The sequence below is a fragment of the Spea bombifrons genome, chromosome 1 (genome assembly GCF_027358695.1).
Source record: "Spea bombifrons isolate aSpeBom1 chromosome 1, aSpeBom1.2.pri, whole genome shotgun sequence".
Classification (NCBI taxonomy): domain Eukaryota; kingdom Metazoa; phylum Chordata; class Amphibia; order Anura; family Pelobatidae; genus Spea; species Spea bombifrons.
In genome coordinates, this window is record NC_071087.1 from 1,996,579 (window position 1) to 2,020,445 (window position 23,867).

Genomic DNA, 23,867 nt, shown 5'->3' on the forward strand with positions numbered 1-23,867 from the left:
GGGCTAGGAATGGGCTTGAGACAGAAATCTTTCTCACAAAGGTGGATAAGGATCCTGTTTAGAGCACATGTTATAGTACTCTCCACCGACCCATGACCTGTTTTGCTGTTTGTTTGGGTCCAGGCCAGTTAATGGTAACATGGTACTGCTATAAAGTCTCAATAATTGTTTTTATCTTTCAGCTCTCTGACTATGTTCTTCTGCTTTAATCTCATTCTTCTACCTTTACAGCCCAAGCCCCATGGATTACATCAATTTACTGGTCTTTCTTTTCACCATTGAAACATTGAACAACGACCCAAACATTTTACCAAATATTACCCTGGGTTATCATATATATGACTCCTGTTTAGATGAAAGAAAGGCTGTGAAAAGCATTCTTCAGATTTTGTCTGGCCCCAGCATGACCGTCCCTAATTACTCTTGTGTGAATTCTAACAACGTGGCTGGATTTATTGGCGATCACCATTCTACTACTACCATTCCCATAGCACAGTTACTAGGGGTGTATGGATACGCACAGGTGAGTAACCTGAATGGTCTTCCATGTATTGTCTGACATTAGCATTCAGTTTCATGGTGAGATTACAACCATGTCTGACTCCAAGCTGTTATTAGAAACCTTTACCGCAGAATGTTTACACTTTTTTCTTCCATTTTGTAGATCAGTTATGGAGCGACAGACTATGCGCTGAGTGATAGACGTGTTTATCCGCATTTCTTCCGCTCTGTTCAAAATTATCTTGTCTATAATAAAATTATATTGAAGATTCTAAAACATTTCGGATGGACCTGGGTGGGAATTCTCACGGTTGATGATGACACCGGAGAGACAGAGAGTCAGGCTCTGAGAGCGTATCTGACCAGTTATGGAATTTGTATTTCCTTAACTTTAAAAATTAGTTTATTACACCAACTCTCTGAAAGTATGAAAATTATCTCAGAAACGGTTTTAATGTCATCGGCTCGGATTATTATACTCTGCGGTTCTTTCAGCACCAGGATTATTGATCTATTAACTCTGTGTCTCAAACATAAAGATATAACATTAATCCTTCCTCCTGCCTGGGCTTCCAATGAATATCTCACAGATTTCTTTGTAGAACCCCTGAATGGCAGTCTGGCCATAGAACTGCATCCTCTAGCGCTGCCGGATACCGGAAGTTTCTTTGATAATATCCAACCTTCAAACCGTCCAGCAGACAAGCTTCTCGAAGATATATGGACATTGCGTTATAGATGTTCATCAGAAAATTCTGAAAAGAATAGGCTTTATGAAGAGATCTATAATATATCTCTGTGTAACTGCAGCGGGAAACCTAAATTATTTGTTAAAGATCATCTGACGGCTGGTGTTTCTCCCCGGGTGTTTATTTCAGTGAGTGCTTTAGCTAAAGCTTTGCATGACATGCACTTAGTTTATAACGAGAACGCAAAAGGAAATACAATCCAAAACATCTATAAACACCAGGTATGTATGAAATACAGACTGCTTCACGTGTCAGACGCTGACGGACATACAGGAAGAATTTCTAAGGCTTTTTTTAAGAATATGAATTCTGGTCAGCCTTTATAGCTACTAATAAATATATGACATAGAGACGGGTTCAGTGATCCATGAAATCATCCAATGGTTATAACTAGACTTGCGCATTCGTCTTCGGGCGAACATGTAAACGAGCACGAAGAGGCCGTGTTTTTGTTCGTGCCGAAGACGCGCCGAAGAGAATACAGTGCCGGCAAAACGTAGGAGAAGACGAAGACGCACAACCACGAAGAATCGTCTTCGTTTTTGCTGCGCAGCCGCCAAAATTTCAAACAGGAGTGAGCTGATCTCGTCTGTCCAATCAGCTCACTCTTGTGACGTCACGCTAAGGGTCTCGTCCAATGCCTGTGCTGCTGTTTTTTGAATTCTGAAGGCGCCTTTATAAGACCAGAGCTTGCCTGAGAGATCCATTCATTTTTCGCTGTGACTGCTTTGGCAACACTGCTGTGCTGCATCCGAGCGTTACAGAGAGAGATTGTTCTGTTCTGTGTGAGACTGGTAAGCCTCAGCCTGCCATTTCTCGCAGTGTACTTCATCCTCACTTCAGTTCTACTTAATTAATATATTTAATAATAATAATTTTATTAATTTAATCATTTTTTTATTTAATTTGTCTGTCATCAACTGTGTAGTGCTGGTGAGTTGACAGTGCACTCAGTGCCTCAGTGGCACTGGGGTGCCCTTGCCCTGGGCTGGCACTAGTGCTTACTGCCTGTCCTGCTTAAATAAATTAAATAATAGAATTTATAAATAATTTAATAGAATATATTATTAATAATTGAATACATATAAAATTATATATATATTTGCCAGTTATATATACTATAGTTAGTATAGTATTAGTAATAGTATACTAGTGTAGAGTGTACTGTAGACATTCAAGACATCTACTAGTGTCTAATCTAAAATCAGTAATATTAATAATTAATAATTGAATTCATTATAAAATTATATATATATTTGTCAGTTCTATATACTATAGTTAGTAATAGTATACTACATCTACTAGTGTCTAATCTAAAATCATTAATATCAATAATTCTATAATTCTTATCTTAATAGTTAATTAAATTAGCTATAAATATAATTAATAATTACTACTAGCTTATAGTTCAGCTAATCTTATTAGTACTGGTGCTGCAGCTCTATAGTTTGTGCTTTGTTTTAGCGACCAAGTCAATTTTTCTTAATTAATTATTATTTCATTTTATTTCATTTTTTTTGCTCACCTCAGTCCATCAGTGAACTTGTTGGGCTAGTGAGTGCAGCCGCATAAGTGCTGTGTGTTTCAGCAAGCAGTGAAGCTAACTGTTTTGCTGTGACATTTTATTTTAATTCTAATTTCTTTTCAAGAAAAATTGACTGTGTGACGACAACAACTGTACTAAGCAAAGCTTCAAGCTACTAGCTGTAGTACTAAAATAATTCTAATCTTTAATCTTCTTAATCTATAATATATTATATAATATAATATAAATTCTAATTCATAATCTATAATATATATAAGTAATTATTTCTAATTCATAATCTATATTCTATCTATAATCCATAATATAAGTAATTCTAATCTATTAATAATATAATATTATATATAATTTAACCTCACTTTAGCTTAGTGGGCTTGAGAGCGTCTGCCTAGAGTTAGACTAGAATACTAATATAGCTGTAGGTTTAGCTGTAGGTTTAGCATAGTAGTAGTAGCTAGGCTCTTAGGCCCGTGTAAATTCAAAGTCTTTAATTTTTTTATCCCCCTGCAGCCTTTGCGTCAGTCTAGTCGGCCAAGTAGGCCAAGCTCTCGCTTATCATTTGGGGAAGCATTGCTTGAAGGATCATCAAGTAAAGGAAAGGCACCAAAAGCAGGCAGTAGTAGTGCGGCTAGGCCCACAAGTTCTATGTTTTTTTACGGAAAGCCTAAAGCACCAGAAGCACGTTCAAAGTTAAAGGGTAGCACAACTAGTACTTCTACTAGCCCAGTGAGTAAAAAGAAGTGCCTTTTGCCCCAAGCAGCATCTTCCCCATACACAAGCAGCATGCAAGGTACCAAGCAGCAAGCAGCAAGACTCAGAGGGGTCCCAAACCAAAGCGATCTCATTCCTTCGTAGGGAAAACCACCACCACCACCCCCACCTCTACCGCCTCTACCACCACTAGTGCTGCGCCTACTGTTCCCACCGGTACCGCTACGCCATGTCCTCCTAGTACCTCTAGCAAGCCACCAAGTCCTTACAATATTTTTGTAAAGACAGTTAGAGAGAGGGCTACACATAGTGGAACTCCACCTAGCGAGGTAGCAGAGGAGCCTGAGACTGAGAGGCCAAGTGCAGAGTCTGTTCTTCCTGCTCGCACTACTACTAGTCACGAGTCTCACGACGATATCAGTCTTAGCTCCAGCCTAGCAGGAATTCCATTCAATCTGGCTAATGAAGAACTAGACTATGAGCCAGAGGAAGTAGAGGAGATGAGTGGTCAGGAATCAGATTCCTCAGGGAGCAGTGTCCAAATGACTAGTGCAGAATTTTCCCCTGAGCCTCCACCTTCTCTGCTACGATCATCACCACCACCACCAGCAGCAGCAGCAAAACCTAGCAAATCTAGAGTTAAAGCAATTAGCAGTCCCACTATGGCCAGTACTGTTACCACCAGTCCCACCATCACTAGTTCTGCCTCTGTTCATCCACCCCGAGCAGTAGAAGCAGCACCCAAGGCACACTCCAAGGCTATGCGCGCCGCAATTTGGAAGCACTTTGAAAATGTTGAAAAAGGGCGCTATGGAAAGTGCAAACATCGTGGGAAGCTAATAAGCAGAGGGAAAGTGTCTGGCCATTTTACCAGTGCTAGCATGAAGCATCACCTCAGCACTCAACACAACGCTGTGCTATTGGGGAAAGATGCAGAAGTAAAAATCAGCGCAGGCAGCATAGCTGGTGGCCGTGGAAAAACCCCAACAGCTGCTTCTGAGCCAATAGCAGCAGCAGCAGCTAGTGCTGGCAGCCAGAGACCAAGGCAGGTTGGAGCACTGCATGTCCAGCCCACCCTGGAACAATTTGTGGCATTCCAATCCAAAAGGTCAATCCCAAACAGCAGGCCAATAAAGTAACGCGACTTATTGGTCAGTTCATTGCTGTTGGAGGGGCATCCTTCTCTATGATCGAAGGGGAGCCTTTCAAACAATTGATGGCGGCTGTGCCTCCAAAATACCGTATTTGCTCGATTATAAGACGAGGTTTTTTCCAGAGCAAATGCTCTGAAAAATACCCCTCGTCTTATAATCGAGGTCGTCTTCTAATCAGACCTCATTCTGCTTCGGCCGTGCTGCTTACCGGGCTTTGATCGCGAGCACCGTCTCTGCTATTAGCAGCAGGAAACAGGAAGCTAGCACAGTCCTCACATAACTCTACCTCCCCCTCCTTCCTCTGGGGGCGGGGCCAGAGAAGTTGCTCGCACAGCCGGGCCCCTGCAGAAGTCTGCGAGTGGGAGATCTGCAGTTCAGGTAAGGGGGTGGGGGAGGGTTTTTGTGATTAATGTGTGAAGTATGTGTGATTAATGGAATGAATGAGTATTTAAATGTTTGTGAATGAGTGTGTGTGTGTGATAGCATGGATGTGTAAGGGGGGTGGGGGTGGTAGCATGGCATATGGAGGCTGTAATCACACTTCTAACATCCCCAGGTTCCAGCATGTACTGGCTGCCTTGGCTTGATAGGAGTGTGATTGCTGTTAGCAGTATATATATATATATATATATATATATATATATATATATATATATATATATATATATATCTCCAGAAATGCCTTTTAACCCCCTATATGCCACTCAGCCCCATGATATGCCTTTTAACCCCCTATATGCCAGAGTGGCATATAGGGGTATAAGGCATATCATGGGGCAGAGGGGCATATAGCGGGTTAAAAGGCATATCATGTGGCACAGTGGCATATAGGAGGGTATAAGACATTTCTGGAGGCAGAGTGGCATATAGAGGGTTAAAAGGCACATCATGGGGCAGAGTGGCAAATAGGGGGGTATAAGGCATTTCTGGGGGCAGAGTGGCAAGCCTGGGGGCAGAGTGGCAAGCCTTGGGGCAGATGTGCATAACTGGGGGGGCAGGTTGGCAAATAAAAGGAAATAAAAATATATTTTTCTCAATCATAGCTTTTATTAAATCAGAAAAAATAGTTTACATGAATTAATATTTACTACTAAAGCTTTTTTCCTATAGGGTAGTCTTATATTCAGGCTTTTTGTTTTTTTCCTAAATTAATATTTTGATTTTGGGGGGTCGTCTTATAATCAGGGTCGTCTTATAATCGAGCAAATACGGTATACAGTTCCGTCACGTTCCACTTTCAGCAGGAACATTGTCCCCTCATTGTATCGGTCCTGTGTTGCAGCAGTAAAAGAGGAGCTTTCCAAGGCTGCTGGTCACTCTGTTCATTTCACAACAGATTTGTGGAGTGCACCTAGTGGGCAGCATGCCTTTCTTTCTTTGACAGCACACTGGTGTCAGCCCGGTGTGTCTAAGGAAGCTGCTGCAGCAGGCTACCGATCTTTCCTTCTCCATGCAGAAGTGATGGATGAAAAGCACACTTCCCAAAATATTCTGCATGCGATGAGGAAAATGTTTAGCCTTTGGGTGGGAGCAGAGGCAGGCACCAATGTTGAAGTTGGTTTTGTGGTAACTGGCGGAGGTGCCAATATGGTGAAAGCGCTGCGAGATGGTCATATTGTTGGTGTGAGCTGTGCAGCCCACATCATCCATCTTGTAGTGAAGGCAGCAATGTCAGAAGGAACTAATGTGGCAGCAGTAGTTCTGTCCCGCTGCAGAAAGATCGCTGGGCACTTTCACCATAGTGTTAAGGCTAGCCAACTTTTGAGGGAAGAGCAAGAGAGGTCAGGTCTTCCCGTACACTGCCTACGTCAGGATGTCAGTACACGGTGGAACTCCACGTTAGACATGCTCGAGAGGATTTTGGAGCAGCAGAGGGCAATCCATAATCTTGCCTCAGAGCACAATATTGGGATTACATCTCCATTGAATAGGGAGGATTGGACAGTGATCGTCCAGCTAGTGGCAGTCCTTAAACCATTCAGGGATGCCACAAAAAATTTAAGCTCAAACACTGCCAGTCTGGCCCAGGTAATCCCAGTGTTCTCCCATCTAGGCAGCAAGATGGATGTGGCACTCTACATCCTGACGTAGCAGCCATAGTCAGGAAGCTGAAGGATCTGCGAAAAGTACACCTTCGCAAACGCATGGAAGAGAGTCCCGAAATGATGCTAGCGTGCCTTTGCGATCCAAGAATTAAGGGAAAGTTAGCTTTGAAATTGAATGTTCTCAGTAGCTACCGGGAGCAATTGGTCAACAAGGTGCGTTACTGGCAGCGTAAAATGGGAATGCTGTCCGAGGAGGGAGAGGTGCAGGAGGAGGAAGAGATGATGTGGTCTGCTACCCCTAGCAGCAGCATCATCAGCAGTGCCACAAGCATCACAACAACACAGCTGAGTGGAGCAGCTGCGTTTTGGGAAGAGGCACTTGGGAGTATAGTTGGACCATCTGACAGAGCTAGCAGCAGAAAGGAGAGTAGTGCTGCTGAAATGGTCAAACTTTACCTCTGTGAAGTTCCTTCTGCACATAATGTTGATCCTCTTAGCTACTGGGATGAAAAGAAGAGTGTGTGGCCTGCACTCTCATGGGTTGCGCAGCAGCTTCTATCATGTCCGCCAACCACTGTTTAAAGTGAACGCGTGTTTTCTATGACTGGAAACATGGAGTCCACAGCGCTCACGCATGGCACCTCATCTGATGGAGCAGATTGCCTTTCTTAAATTCCGCCGGTGTAGCCAATTTACGCTAGGGCCCAGTGTCTGAGTTCTGGAAGTCCACTCCCAAACGCCATGGACAGACTTTGATGCTTTGCCCTGGGGTGAAACAGGTGAGCGGGTCGTCAATTGCCCACTCATTCGCCTTTCCCAATGCTGCTGCTGCTGGTGGTGCCAGCGTCTCTTCTCTACCAGTTCCCTTCCTGGCTAGAGTCATGCCCAAAATGTCCCTAATGGTAAGGGCAGTTTCTCCCCCCTGGCTGCGTCTGTTTGCGGTGTGGCAACGCCTGCTACCTCCGCCGGAGTAGCCAGCTTACGCTACGGCCTAGTGTCTGAGCTCTGGAAGTCTAGGACTGACAGTTGTTTGGATGCTTTGCCCTGGGGTGAAACAGGTGAGTGGGTCGCCAATTGCCCGCTCATTCGCCTTTTCCATTTCCTTTTCCATTTCCATTTCATTTTTTTCCGTCTGATACACAACCTACCAAACATAACACACACAATAACACACATAACACAGTGACATAACACATAACACACACATGTACAATTCACAAATCACAAGGACCTTTCCTCTTGTTATTTGTCCTGGCCTTCACTTCTACACTCACTAGCATTAACGCTATAACTCACACTTCACCCTATAACATTTTTCCATCCACATAGCTGCCAACAGACCCAACCTTTTCAGGGACAGTCCTGCTTTTTTTCCTGTCCCATCAAATTTAGCTAAACTAGGTATGCTAGTGCACATAGGTGTAGCTGGGTAGGGTAGCACTACAACATTAAATAAATATAATAAAGTAAATAATAATAAATATAACTTTAAAATAAAATTAAATAAACCCATTAAAATTAAATTATTATTTAGACATAATACATCTTTAACCAAAACAGTGCACTGCTAATAATCTTAAAAATAACCGTACATTAACCCTAAGCTATTTTTTAGTTCTTGTCCAACATTTTTCCATTCACATACCTGCCAACACACCCAACATTTTTGTGGACAGTCCTGCTTTTTTCCAGTCCTGTCCAGTAAAAGTTGGGTTGTTGCAAAGTATGCCATTGTAAATAGGTAGCAAATGTTAGGCATGTATTACAAGTGGTCCAAAATCAATTTAAAAATGTAAAATAATCCCTATTCTTTTATTAAACATCTATGGATGTGTGACTGTGTATGATAAAAAGGAGGCCACGTTCCTTGGAGCATTTGTCTAGGTCATTTTGTGTACAGTACACCTCGGTACGTGTGTGCAACTCTATTGGTTGTTTCGGCAGGGGGCTCGCCTGCCATCAACGAATGAGGTGCATTCTGCAGTTCTGCAATTCACTCGTTGATGCCAGACCAGCCCCTTCCGGCGACCAATAGAGTCGCACACACGTTCCTTCACGGCGCGAACGCATCTGCTGCTGCTGCTGCTGCTCCGATGTGTTCTTAACCCCGTATTCACCCCTGCTACGCAGCCGGGAGAAAACGAAGATAAAACAAGCACGAAGAATGTCCACGAATATTCGCCCGAAAAGAAGACGGAAACGGGCGAATATTTGTTCTGTTGTAAAATATTTTTATTTTCTTGATTAATGACGTAGAAGAAAACTCTCCTACATTGTGACTGTGAATGTCCTCTTGTTTTGTTCTAAATCATTTTTAACAGTTGCATCGCTATATAAAAAGGATAACATCTGCATCTCAGTTGGGCCGCACATTATACGATGGACATGGAGAATTTGCATACTATTACACAATTACAAATTGGGTGTTGTTAGAAAATAAGTCTGCATTTAGAAACGTTGTGGGCAACTTCACTGAGTGGGCTCCAGATGGTCAGCAGCTCATCATTGACTCGCATTCCGTAATATGGAGGAACAAAGACAACCAGGTAAGGGGGAATATAAACATTATATAAAGAGGTTAAAAGAAAACAACTTTGACAGGGTAATGGTTGTAACTGTAGAGGCATTTTCCTTCTATACTGATATCATGCTTCCCGTTAACTCTTTTCTATCCAGATCCAACATACAACAACTTCCTTTGTAATGAAATACCTTCCCTTGTTCTGCTCATTTTGCAGCCGATTTCTGGACTGTTTGCCTTTGCCATCTCATCTATATAAATAATTAGAAGCAGTCACACTCCACTTACCAATGATGTCCACTTTTTTGGGGGAAATTTCTCTATAATATATATATAACGAGTGTACAGCACGTCTTCTATAAGACCATGATCTATGTTTTTACCCTTTCGCACCTTTGAATCCATTTTATTAACTCCTTAGATCCCTACTACATGCCTACATGCCCTGAAAATAAGTGGCGTCTCCAGCTTTCATATTTAGGGGGGCATATGGGAGGACAGAGACCAAAGTAGGAGGGATGTTATAAAATGGGGCGCCTGCCTGGGACTTAAATTAAAACATCATTTTTTTCTTAAACTTTATTTAACATCCTCCATGTTAAATAAAGTTTTTTTTAACTTTATTTAACATGGAGGATGTTAAATAAAGTTAAAACAAACAAAAAAACCCGATGATTTAATGACCAGAGAGGCAGAGGTGGTAGATAGTGATAAAGGGGGAGAGGAGATAGATAGTGACAAGATTTTTTTCCTTTCTTTTTTTGGGATGGGGGGCACCAGAGGAGTAGTCTGCACAGGGCGCCAGAACACCTAAGGCCTGCTCTGTGTGCATATATATATATATATATATATATATATATATATATATATATATATATATATATATATATGCTTTAGACATGCATTTTTAACTACACAATATGGATTTATCTGTTTGAAGTAAAGATCGTGATTGAAATATGACTTCAAAATAGCAGCGGAACTGGCAGTTTCTTTAATATTAGCCTCTGCTGCCGTTATATACTAATATTAGACCCCGCTGCCATTATATATTAATATTAGACCCTGCTGCCGACATATACTAATTAGACCCTGCTGCCATTATATATTAATATTAGACCCTGCTGCCGACATATACTAATTAGACCCTGCTGCCATTATATATTAATATTAGACCCTGCTGCCGTTATATATTAATATTAGTCCCTGCAGCCAATATATGTATATATATATATATATATATATAAATATAAGTATTAGACCCTGTTGCCAACATATTTTATAGTGAAAAAATTGGACCCTACCCAAGCATTTCCTTGGGCCCCGCTCCATGCTCCCTAGCATGCAATCACTCTCTCCGCTACCACACCAAAAAAAAAAAAAATATATATATATATATTTGCCAAACTAACTGCAGATCAGGGGAAGACTGTGAGTGTCAGTGCAGTCTTCCCTCCTTCTGACCCCCGTAATCATCCCCAGAGTCCCTTTTACTTACTCCCTGTAGTTCAGTTATAGATCAACATATGGAAAAAGCACGTGCAACTGAATAAGACATAAAAACCCTGTATTTGCAGGTATACAATATCATTACATACGTTATGGTGGGTAAAAGGTGATGGAAACCCTTCCATTTAAATTTAAGGGGTAGTACAAGTATTATTAAACACTCATCTAGGGACTTGTAGGCTATTATATTTTTTGAATTGAAAGGCAATGAATTATTTTGATCTTGTTGAATGATTTTCTAATTATCTAATCATCCAATTATGTTCTACTCCTATTGTATTGTTCAAAACAAGGAAACTACATGTTTATCTTTAATATTTTTAGTAGATATATCTAGTATTCTGTGATTGTGCTTCTTCAATGAATTATGCATTTATAAGAGTGGCTCAAACATACGCTATTTGTAATGGTCAAAGTCATTTCAACTATCTTCTTCTTGTAATCTTTTCCTGTTTGTAGATTCCAAGGTCTCAGTGTTCAGAGAACTGTTTGCCTGGATATCGAAAAGTCCTGAGACCTGGAACACAAACCTGCTGCTACGACTGTGTCCGGTGCTCGGAGGGAGAGATATCCAATAGATCTGGTATGAAAGATTACATAAAACATACAAATGGTATACCCGTAGTAGGTGTGTATGAATGAAGGCCTGCTCCTGGTCGGGTAGAGGGTGGAGTTGGGCCGGGGGGTATTGAGAGCCACAAGTAGGGGTAGGTGTAGCTATAAAAGAGCAAATAATAGACAACACAGGCATGACTGGAGCTTTAACATCACCAACCTCACCCAAGGGGCAAAAAAATAAACTACCTGGCAGCCGACAACCAGCTGTGATACCCAGCACCTCAGATGTATAATCAGAAAGATTTACATTAGCCCCAAACTCCATGCTCCTGTATCCAGCTGGTTCTGAAAAAAAGAGATTCCTTTAGGTATTAAAGCATTAGCATCCAATATTTGTTTACGGTTTAATATATGATTAGCAAATTTGTTCAAGATATCGACTCATGGTGAGGCTTTTTTGGTCCTGTACTTTAACATTGCCTTCCCATGTCAAATGGTGGTAGATAAGTGGAAAAGATTTCTGGCATATGTGGTAGAGGTTAATACAGTGGGGGAATTTAAACATGCATAGGATAGACAGATGGCTCCGGAATATAAGACAAGACCAAGGAAAATTGTGCAAAAACTGGCGCTGCTCCGTCCACGGATGTCCTGCAGGAGATGTTCCGCTCCCTCCCTACTAAGGTGGATTTCAGTAACCTGATCGAGTAGGTTAAGCGCACCTTGCATGAAGAGGTGACAGATATAGCTGGAGTGGAACGGCGTACTTCCCACCTTAAAGACTCGCATACTCGTATCACACAACAGGAAATACATTTTCCAATACATTTTGAACATTGGGTCAATCAGGATTCAATAGGTGCTATCGTTTAACAGTTTTAAGTGACACATTTTTACTGGATCTGTACGTTCAGTAAATTGAAGGAAGCAGCCGAATGCGTTGAAGATATCTAACATTCAGACGTTTATCCTTTCAGAGAAGACATTCCTGCTCTCATGATTTCATCCACTAGGAGGATATTGCTTGCGATTACAGTGCAGGTGTAGGAGATGCAGCGGACAACCTCCCAACTAACGGGTCTGGCGACGGAGTTGCGGCGATCAGTGGAAGACATCGAGAATAGAGGTAGGTGTAATAACGTGTGGGTGAGGGGCCTGAGGGAATCAGACGGCCCTCAGGATCTGCTGCCGCCATTACAGCGGCACTTCAACACTGTCTTGGGCCGTGACCTGGATTCCCCTATACGCCTAGACAGGGTACACACTACGGCCACGCGGCAGGCCAACAGATCCACCCACAGAGAGTAATATGTTGCTTTCAGGACTTTATTATGAAGGAAGAAATAATGAACACGGCGTGGAATTCCCGCTAATTTACGTTTGAAGGCCAAACCTTGGCACTGTACCAAGATCTTTCCGCTGTCACATTACGCAATCGGCAGATGTTGAGGCAACTCACGTCATTGCTTCAGGATAGAGGCATCCGATATTGCTGGGGATTCCCTTTCCAACTATCCTTTACCCAATGATGGCTCCACTTGTACCATGAAGAAGCATAGTGATAGGTTAATATGGTTGTCGTCGTAAACTTTGTTCTGTTTCAGGATGGTTCTGGTTCTTACCTATAAAGTGTGAGTCATGGCTGTGAAGTACTGTGGAGATTGTACTTCTCATTTATTATTCTTCTACCTTGCTGCCACTTAAAGTGGTGCTTCCGTTTACCCCAAGCAGATCGTTCTACCATTGACTGAGGGTTTGGCTACATTGCCATCGCTCTACCGAACACTGCTGTTACGTGCTTATTGCACTTCTACACGTTGTTGTGTTTAGTCTCCCTGTGTCCTCCTTGATCTCCCCCTCCATAGCCTCAGGCTGTTCCACCGTTAGTTTTCAGCTTACATGCTCCTCCAGGTAAGCGTGTATGAGAGATGCTCGGGTAGCGCCCTCCGAATCACAGGGGAGATTGTAGAGTGAGCGGTAGTAATGACAAAAGGAGTCAGCTATGTCAGCAGGAAAGCAAGAAACCAGACCCTTAGTCATTTTAATGCTATTAATGTATAGTGTCTGTTGCTTGGCCCACAACGCCCTAGCCAGTAAGCGCCCACTCTTGTTCCCGTGTTCATAATAGAGAGAACGAGTGCGAAGAAACGTCCTGCATGAACTGGCCAATTTTCTCGTTCCTAGTACTATATAGACCCCATTAACCCTCTACACGCGCCTTCAGGTTACGGTGAAGACCCTACAGGTTGTCAAGGATTTCTGAATCAATGTGAAACACATTCCGAATTGATGCCGTCTTAATTCCCTTCTGACCGTGCCAAGTTGGGCTATGTCATCTCTCTTCTAATGGACAAAGCAATGGCTTGCCCCCTCTAGTAAAGGAACGCTCCACCTGTTTGTTATTGTGTTAGTGGGGCCATGCACTTTGTCTTTGATCTGCCAAGACAGAGGACAACTGCCTCCACCTTGTTGTTCACTATCAAACAGGGTTCCGTGAACTATGCCATGGATGTAAACCCTGATCTCAAATCCACTCACATGACCATTGTATTTTGTCTGATCCAGTCCACGGGTTCCACAGGCACAGATGCATTTTTGGATTCTGGCCTGTCAGGACTCTTGATTCTGCTCCTAAGTGGGTCTACCTATTCAACCAAGGAAGACTCCGCCTAGTGGAGTGATGGCAGACCACTTCAGCCAGCAGAGGATACCCACACCACAAAGCCTTTTGCTCTAACAGTCGGCCTTTTCATTAAAAATAGGTGAAATGTAATGTAATGTAATGTTCCTCATCAATTCTTATGGTTTTGGGCTTCCAGTGGTTACAGAGGTAAGGCCCTGTCATAGACTGGAGCACCAGACAGATAAAATCTTGGGGATTGAACTGTGCCTTCCATTGTCACAAACCAGTGAGAGTTACTACCTTAGCACTGTCAATTTCCTCTACTGTCGTTATGCCCAAGCAATACCAACAATACGTGGATGAGGAGGAGTCTGAGAAACTACTGCCTCATATACCTTATGACTGTCCTATAGAATTACTCCTTTGGACCATGCACCCCAAAGGCTGTGTCTACTCTTTATCCATTCCTGAGATGCAGGTGATGGAGGAGAATCTCAAGAGAGTTCATCCGGCTCTACTCATCACCCGCAGGAGCAGAATTCTTCTTCGTTACAAGGAAGGAGGGTGATTTATGCCCCTTAATGGATTATCAGGGACAAGATTACCCACTGAAATGCATATCGCATATCGCTGTTTGTTCTCTTGTGGGAGAATGCCCTTGATCAAGTAACTATTTGGCATGTTGCATGGAGCTTACAACCTCGTCAGGGGATGAGTGGAAAACTTCCTTCAACACCTGGGCGGACCATTACGAATACAAGGTCAAGACTTTCGGTCTCTGCAACTCCCCTGCAGTGTTTCAGGAGTTAATAAATTGTCTTCAGGACTACCCTCAACAGCTCATTGTGGTGCACCTGGATGACATTCTCCTCTACCAATTTACCGACCCACCAAAAGCATGTTTGCAATGTGCTCACCTGTTTTTACCCACGGTCTGTACGCAAACCTGGAATGATGCATCTGCAAGGTAACCAAGGTGGCATTTCTGGCATACATTATATAGTCATTCTAGATTGACTGATGGACTTAAACCTTTACAGCGGTTCCTTGGTTTTGTGAACTATTAAAGGAAGTTTTTTCGCAACTACTCCAAACTCATCACTCCCTTAACAACCCTAACCAGTAAGGGGAGTGATGGAGATGCTGTTATGGCCTTCCAATGTTTGAAAGAAAAGTTTACCATTATTATGACACCAACAAAATGTAGTTCAGGTATAGATCAAGTAAACAACACATGGAAACAGCACGTGCAACTGAATAAAACATACAAATCCTGTATTTGCAGGTAAACATAAATAATGTATGGAAAGATAGCATAGCAGTTCTTGAGGTGAAGGCATTCAAAGGTGGGGTTGGATCCATCTTGCACTGGACCTCTATAGTGATTTGCTTCATGCCAGCAGCACTAGCCATAATTCTTGCTCTTGAGCAGTGGAGACACCTCCTGAAAGGGGCACTAGTTATAACCCTTATACTCATGTATCACAAGAACCTACAATCAGTGGCATCTCCAGCTTTCATATTTAAGGGGGGCACATGGTGGGACAGGGACCAAAGTAGGGGGAGGCAGTTATAAAACGCTACATATACACTATATTATATATATATATATATATATATATATATATATATATATATATATATATATATATACCGTATTTGCTCGATTATAAGACGACCCTGATTATAAGACGACCCCCCAAAATCTGAATATTAACTTATGAAAAAAAGAAAAAGCCTGAATATAAGACGACCCTGTAGGAAAAAAGTTTTACCAGTAAATGTTAGTTCATGTAAACTATGTGAACAATTGTTTGTTAATAAAAGCTATGATTGAGAAAAATATTTTGTTTTTATTTCCTTTTTTTTTTTCAACCTGCCCCCCCAGTTATGCACATCTGCCCCCAGGCTTGCCACTCTGCCCCAGAAATGCCTTATACCCCATATATGCCACTGTGCCCCATGATATGCCTTTTAACCCTCTAAATGCCACTGTGCCCCATGATACGCCTTTTAACCCTCTATATGCCACTGTGCCCCATGATATGCCTTTTAACCCTATATGCTACTCTGGCACTTAGAGGGTTAAAAGGCATATTATGGGGAAGAGTGGCATATAGGGAGGTGTAAGGCATTTCAGGAGGCAGAGTGGCATTAAAGGGGTTAAAAGGCATTTCACAGAGCACTGCCTCCAGAAATGCCTTACACCCCCCATTTAACACTCCCCCTCCCTCCTCCAAACTTACCGGTGCTTCTGAGTTGGGGGGGGCGCATAACACAGGAGGATCCAGGTCCCCTGCATCTGAGCCCCGGTGCTTAGTCCGGGCAGCATGTAGAGCTCCATGCGAATCACGTAGAGCTCTACACGCTGCCCGGACTAAGCAACGGGGACTCAGAAGCACCGGTAAGTTGGGGGGGTTAACACAGGAGGATCCAGGTCCCCTGCATCTGGGTCCCCAGTGCTTAGTCCGGGAAGCGTGTAGAGCTCTACACGCAGCCCGGACTAAGCACCGGGGACTCAGAAGCACTGGTAAGTTGGGGGGGGGTTAACACAGGAGGATCCAGGTCCCCTGCATCGCTGCGGGGGATCTGGATCATAGTCTCATAATCAGACCTATTTGAGGTCTGATTATAAGACGACCCTGATTATAAGACGAGGGGTATTTTTCAGAGCATTTGCTAGAAAAAACTTCGTCCTATAATCGAGCAAATACGGTATATATATATATATGTATGTATATTAGTGATGGGAAGTTCGGATCATTAAAGTGAATCGGATCATTTCGATTCGTTCACTGAAATGATCCGATTCATGATCCGGATCTTCGGATCACTCAGTGTGTCTGCACGGAGTTACTGTTTTCCAGTAACTCCGTGCAGGCACACTAACGATTGGCCCCGCCCCTTTCATTATGAATCCTCCCCCCTGCCTCCAGTGATGTCAATGAAGGCAGAGAGTCGTTCAAAGATTCGGATCTTACAGGGATCCGAATCTTACAGTGATCCGGATCACTGTAAGATCCGGATCATTGTAAGATCCGGATCATTGTAAGATCCGGATCATTGTAAGATCCGGATCTTTGAACGACTCTCTGCCTTCATTGGCATTCTAATCATTCAGAGAATGTCACCATACTGTTATAAATAAATACATTAATAATCACTGCCCCCAGGATTTACATTCCCCTTTACCTGCAACTGCACCTTAAGCTAACTTTATTAAATTAATTAAATTAACCCTCACCATTAAATTAACCCTAAACACCCCATCAACCATGACTGCCCCTAAAATTAACCCTTAACACCCCATCAACCATGACTGCCCCTAAAATTAACCCTTAACACCCCATTAACCATAACTGCCCCAAATTAACCCTAAACACCCCATTAAGCATAACTGCCCCCAAATTAACACTAAAGACCCCGTTAAGCATAACTGCCCACAAATTAACCCTAAACACTCCATTAAGCATAACTGCCCCCAAATTAACCCTAAACACCCCATTAAGCATAACTGCCCCCAAATTAACACTAAAGACCCCATTAAGCATAACTGCCCCCAAATTAACACTAAAGACCCCATTAAGCATAACTGCCCCAAATTAACCCTAAACACCCCATTAAGCATAACTGCCCCCAAATTAACCCTAAACACCTCATTAAGCATAAATGCCCCTAAATTAACACTAAAGACCCCATTAAGCATAACTGCCCCCAAATTAACCCTAAACACCTCATTAAGCATAACTGCCCCTAAATTAACACTAAAGACCCATTAAGCATAACTGCCCCCAAATTAACCCTAAACACCTCATTAAGCATAACTGCACCTAAATTAACACTAAAGACCCCATTAAGCATAACTGCCCCTAAATTATCCTTAAACACCCCATTAAGCATAACTGCCCCCAAATTAACACTAAAGACCCCATCAACCATACCAATTTATTAGGTAATTTATCTGGAGTACATGCAATTAATTTAGGGGCAGTTATGGTTAATGGAGTATTTAGGGTTAATTTCAGGGGGCGTTATGGTTAATGGGGTCTTTAGGGTTAATTTCAGGGGCCGTTATGGTTAATGGGATCTTTACGGTTAATTTCAGGGGCAGTTATGGTTGATGGGGTATAAGGGTTAATTTTATGCTGATGACTGAGGGTTAATTTAATTAATTTAATATAGTTAACTGTAGGTGTAGTTATAGGTAAAGGGGGGCAAACTCAGGGGAATCTAAATCCTGGGGGCAGTGTGAACATTATTAATGTATTTATTTATAAAAGTATGGTATCAGTAATATTCTCTGAATGATTCGAATCTCTGTAAGATTCGGATCCTTGTAAGATCCGGATCCCTGTAAGATTCGAATCATTCGACTCTTCGGTTCATTCGACTCTTCGGTTCATTCGACTCTTCGGTTCATTCGACTCTTCGGTTCATTCGACTCTTCGGTTCATTCGACTCTTCGGTTCATTCGACTCTTCGGATCATTCGACTCTTTGAACGACTCTCTGACTCTATGAGTCATCGTTCCTGTGAGAATTAATGAGCTGTAACCTGACCCCAGAGTGCTCTGCAGATGACTCACAGCTCTAGGATCAGGTTACAGCTGCATGATGATTCACAGACTGAACCGCTACAAACGAATCGTTCAGTCTAGTGAACCGACTCATCCGGATCACTAAAAAGAACCGGATCAAATGAACGATTCGTTCATGATCCGGACATCACTAATGTATATGCGTTAGACATACATAATATGTACTTTTCGCTTTGAAGGAAAGACCTTGATTGAAATATGATGTTATTTTTCATTCTTTAATATTAGAGCCTGCTGCTGATATATATTAATATTAGACCCTGCTGCCAATATATATTAATATTATACTGTGCTGCCAATATATATAACATATATATATCCATTTGTCCCCTCATTCACTAAACCACACCTCTCTTTTACTTACCCCCTTTGGAGTTAACTCCTGATGTCTCCATTTTGCTGCTGTGGGATGGCACTGCTCCTCTATCTTTTGAACGAGCAGCTCCTACGGCCCGGGGTACTCTGTTGCAACGTTTTGAAATTATACGATATGTTAAATCGCTCCCGTGTAAGCACCATCTATTAGGATCCTAACCCCGTTCAAACAGCTAGTCAGGCGTGATTGTCTCCCCAAGGGTGGTATTTCTATGATTTATTGTCTGCTCCTGGAGAGGGATTCTTCGCTCCTCCCGGCGTACATGGGGAAATGGGAAGCTGAGTTCGGGGAAGCCCTTTCCGAACAGGAGTGGGAGAAGGTCTGTATTTTGACGCATAAATGTTATATTGCTTCAAAAGCAGGAAACTGCTTATAAACTGTTGACTAGGTTGTACAGGACTCCGGTTGCCATCAGTAGACTCTTGACGGGGGGAGTGGGAGAAGGTCTGTATTTTGACGCATAAATGTTATATTGCTTCAAAAGCAGGAAACTGCTTATAAACTGTTGACTAGGTTGTACAGGACTCCGGTTGCCATCAGTAGACTCTTGACGGGGAGTAATCCAACCTGCTGAAGATGTAGAGTGGAGAGAGGTACCTACCTGCACATCTGGTGGGACTGCATTCAACTTCAGCCCTACTGGGCCGGGATATTTCTTTGTTTGGAGGAGGTTTTCGGTGAGCCAATCCGGCCTACCCCGAGTTTTGGTCTCCTTCTTCACTCAGGGCAGTCTCTGGGACTAATGAAACGCTTGGTTCTCCGTCATCTTCTCAATGCAGCTCAAAGTCTTATACCACTTTACTGGAATCAATCTGAGGTCCTCTACTTGCGTCAATGGGTTTCCTGCATGGAGGAGATACAGGGTTTGGAAGAACTGGTCCATTTGGCCTCTGACAGGATGGAGGCATATAGTGGGGTGTGGGCTTGCTGGCTGTCCTTCCAATGTTCTCCGGTTCTAGCGTTATTGCTTCAGCAGTGAACATTCGGCTGGCAGTTGGCCACCTTTTTCTCGCCTACACCTTAAGACCCCTTCTACTTACTGCAGCCCTTCTCCCTGTGTGTCTATTGGTTCTGTGAAGAGGTTCAGTCATTGTCAGATGCCGCAGCTTTTTCTTTCCTTGTCATCCTACTCCTTTTATGATGTTGAGCTATTGTCTAACCCAATGTCTCTCCCTATATATTATGTTCTCTTCCAATGTCTCAATGTCATTTGTTTCCCTGATTCAATAAAATGTAATTTTCCTAAAACCATGCAGTACAATCACATTAAAAAATATATATTATGTTAAAATTACATATTGAGACATAATGTTACTTTGTGTTGTTTTTCAGACAGTGAGAACTGCATTGTTTGCCCAAGTGATAAATGGTCTAATGAGAAAAGGGATCGGTGTATTCCAAAATCGGTGGAGTTTCTATCATATTTGGATGCAGTTGCTGCTGTTTTATCATTTGCATCAATTCTGTTTTGTCTTGTAACTGTTGTGATATTACTGATCTTCATTGTCTTCAGAGATACCCCAATTGTGAAAGCCAATAACAAGAACCTCAGCTTCCTCCTCTTGGTCTCCATCATGCTGAGCTTTCTCTGTGTGTTTCTGTTCCTCGGTCGTCCTGAGGATGTAACCTGCATGCTGCGCCAAACAGCTTTTGGAGTCCTCTTCTCTTTAGCCGTGTCTTGTATTTTAAGCAAAACAATCATGATCTATATTGTTTTCAGAGCCGCGAAACCCGGCAGCTCCTGGGCAAACTGGGTCAATGTGAAAGTCTCCAATTCTATAGTACTGCTCTGCTCATCCATTCAAGTTATCATTAATATTTCCTGGTTGGCCATTTCCCCCCCATTCCAGGAGCTGGACATGCACTCTTATCAGGGAAAGATCATCATTCAGTGTAATGAGGGCTCGGTTATTGCCTTCTACAGTGTCCTGGGTTATATGGGGCTTCTGGCAGCTCTTAGTTTTATTATAGCTTTTTTAGCCAGGACATTACCGGACAGTTTTAATGAGGCCAAGTACATCACCTTCAGCATGCTGGTGTTCTGCAGCGTTTGGATTGCGATGATCCCGGCCTATCTGAGCACCAAAGGGAAGAACATGGTGGCCGTAGAGATTTTTGCCATAGTGGCTTCAAGTGCAGGACTTGTAGGATGTATATTTATTCCAAAATGCTATGTAATTCTTTTTAGACAGGAATTGAATACAAAAACATATTTACTTGGAAGCAGAATTAATGGTCTAACCAAATAGTTATGAGAAACATATTCTGAAATTGAAGTTTTATTAATCTAAAATCATCAATGGTCAATGTTATACTCTTAAATTAGTTTTCTGGACATCACAAAGTATTTTTCACACAATACATTAATGTCCTGGACTTTTAGGAAGTATAAAGCACTGCTAAACCAGCAGCACACAAATCAAAACACACACAACAAGACCCAAATAAACCTCTACAGACAGTGTAGATATAATGCTTATGCCCATATTATGAGTATAAATGAGTTAATTGCTGGATTCTGAACAACTGAAAGATTCACTGATTGGAATTGAGATGATCGGCCCTCCAGATCTCATGTATCCATCCCTTCAGGTAACATGTACAATAAAACATTAAATGAACCGGTCATGAATCCCTAAATAGTTTTGTGTTTCCTTCTGTACACTCATTTGCATATTGGTTACAAATTATTTAAAGGACAATCTAATAAAATATATTTCAGATCATGTTCATATTTGTGCTAATTTGGGAAATTAAATTAAAGCCTCTTCTCCCAGCAAAGGTATAGATAAACTCCCTAAATTACAGGCATAGATCACAGGTCGCACACCCCAAAGCCAGCCCTGGCGTCCACACTGCCCACGTAGAACCTGACCAGCACCCAAATTATACACAAATAGGAACGTGCCATCTTTGTCCCCAAACAGCCCAGCATGAGTCAACATTGTCCCCAAACAGCCGAGCATACACCATCTTTGTGCCATAAACACGCTACCTGTGCCATCTTTGTCCCATAAACACCCTGCCTGTACCATCTTGGTCCCCAATGCTTAAACAACCTGCTTATACTATCTTTCTGTCCCCTGGACAGCGATGAGGAGGATTTAAGATGTGGAGGAGAGTGTTGTGCAGACCTCACAGCTGCAGACTGCTGAGCCCATGAGTCTGTGCTTGGGCTCCTGCTCCTGTACCCTGACCGGGTCTCCTCAGAAGGGCTCAAGCGGGTCGGAGGACGCAGCCCGCGCTGCATGGTGCGGCGACAGGTCATCCTCGGGAGCGCTAATCGTGGCTGATGCCTGCAGGTGTGCCAACTGAGCCTGCAGATGTCTGCCACCTCCTCCTTCACTTCAGCTCTCAGGGCTGCTAGTATGCTCTCAACACCCATGTCCTGGCAGTAATGTGTGCTGCTCTGGGAGAAGAATCTGCTCCTAAGCCGATATCGGGAAAATGGCTGACAGGGAGGAGGGGGCACAGACCTATATACACTCATACACTCCCCCACACTCACACATGGGCCCTGTCTGCTAAGACCCTATTATTGCTTACATTGCAAACTTAAGTCTGTGTGCTGTAGGTGATGGCTGTTTGATGTTTTGCCCAAAGATATTTGTGGAAACAGCTTCACAAAGTAAACAAAGTCTAGTGCTAGAGGCTCTTGCGCAGCCTTCTGATATAATGCAGGGAGAGTCCAGGAAGTGGGTTATTATTACTTCCTGTTTTGACTGACAGCAGGATCCTGATGCAATATGCACTGGGGGATTATAGCACGTGACAGACATTTTATAAAGAGATGTCCTGACTATGCTAATGGTGGATGTCAGAGCTGGATAATATAAATTATATATATATATATATATATATATATATTACATTAAAACAAATGGTGCATTTCTGTGCTAAATTATCATATTATAAAATAGAATATAATCATATCCATTCAGAAGACCTCCATGAATTATATTTCCTAAAAAGACATATACAGAAAAATCAATGATTAATTAAAAAGTGCTGAATAACATTTAGATCTAAGAAAACTGTATAAATATTATTAAAGGGCACAAAACTGCAGATGAGTGAAACTTCCTTCTAAAACTAACTAATACTCTAAAGACATTAAAGTCTGCGTTTGTATATTTCTGTCCATGCAGACAATTACCGGCGCTCTGCGGTTTTCTTATAATTTAAAACCAACATAGAATTGCGATCCCAAAACACAAAGTCCTGCATCTATATTGAGACTCCATTGCAATGAATGAGACCGCACTGTATAAAAAGAGCCGAGATGTTCAGGTTCATTACAATGATATCAGATGAAGCAGATGCCACTGACCCACACGGTGCTCGATTCCACCGAACCCGGCAGACACTCTCTGGCACTCGACAGGTTACTGGGCTGCATGATGCCGATCTCTGAGGCTCTACCATTGAAATGTCTCGTTTGTTTGTTGCTCCTGTGTGTGACGCCCTGCAGATCTGAGATCCAGAGCCCAGCACCGGCCTGTCATTTAAACATCTTCAGGCTATTTGAAGACTTTGAGTATTTTAAAGATGGGGACATTATAATTGGAGGAGTTCTCACAGTGAATAATCGAATGGGTGGTTTTCTTTTTGGACAGGATCAAATTTTCCCCATAAATGTCTGTACCGAGTAAGTTCCCTCAACAAACCATAAAGGAAGGAAATAATATCTGCAGAACAATTTTGGTTCTTAAAGTTTAAACTGAGTTTTCTCAGAGATTTAACTCTCTTAACTTTATACACACTGTAATGACTGTAATGTCTGTTATTTTGAGGTCAATTTATGTATATTTATCACTCTTTATTAGGCTGTTTTTTTTTAATTAACTTTATACAATGTAAGATGTTTTTTTCCAATATTATACATTTTATACAATTGACTTAATTGGGGTGTTAAATATTTTTTTGCATTGATGAAAGATCATTCCTTCTAGCCACATCGATTTAAAAATATATTATCAA

At 42.2% G+C, this 23,867-nt stretch overlaps 2 protein-coding genes across 2 annotated transcripts in view; both read left to right on the forward strand.

Moving 5' to 3' along the window:
* The first annotated feature begins 403 nt into the window (after positions 1-403).
* On the forward strand, positions 404-21,136 carry LOC128467732 (vomeronasal type-2 receptor 26-like). The gene is made up of 4 exons (XM_053449431.1): positions 404-523; positions 9,025-9,249; positions 11,193-11,316; positions 20,220-21,136. Exons 1-4 carry the CDS (start codon positions 404-406, stop codon positions 21,134-21,136), a joined length of 1,386 nt encoding a protein of 461 aa, XP_053305406.1.
* A 910-nt stretch (positions 21,137-22,046) lies between these two features.
* LOC128467739 (vomeronasal type-2 receptor 26-like) overlaps positions 22,047-23,867 on the forward strand; it is a 29,623-nt gene continuing 27,802 nt past the window's right edge. Inside the window, exons 1-2 of the mRNA XM_053449443.1 lie at positions 22,047-22,189; positions 23,359-23,535. Coding sequence (XP_053305418.1) covers positions 22,047-22,189; positions 23,359-23,535 — 320 coding nt within the window. The remainder of the gene's footprint in view (positions 22,190-23,358; positions 23,536-23,867) is intronic.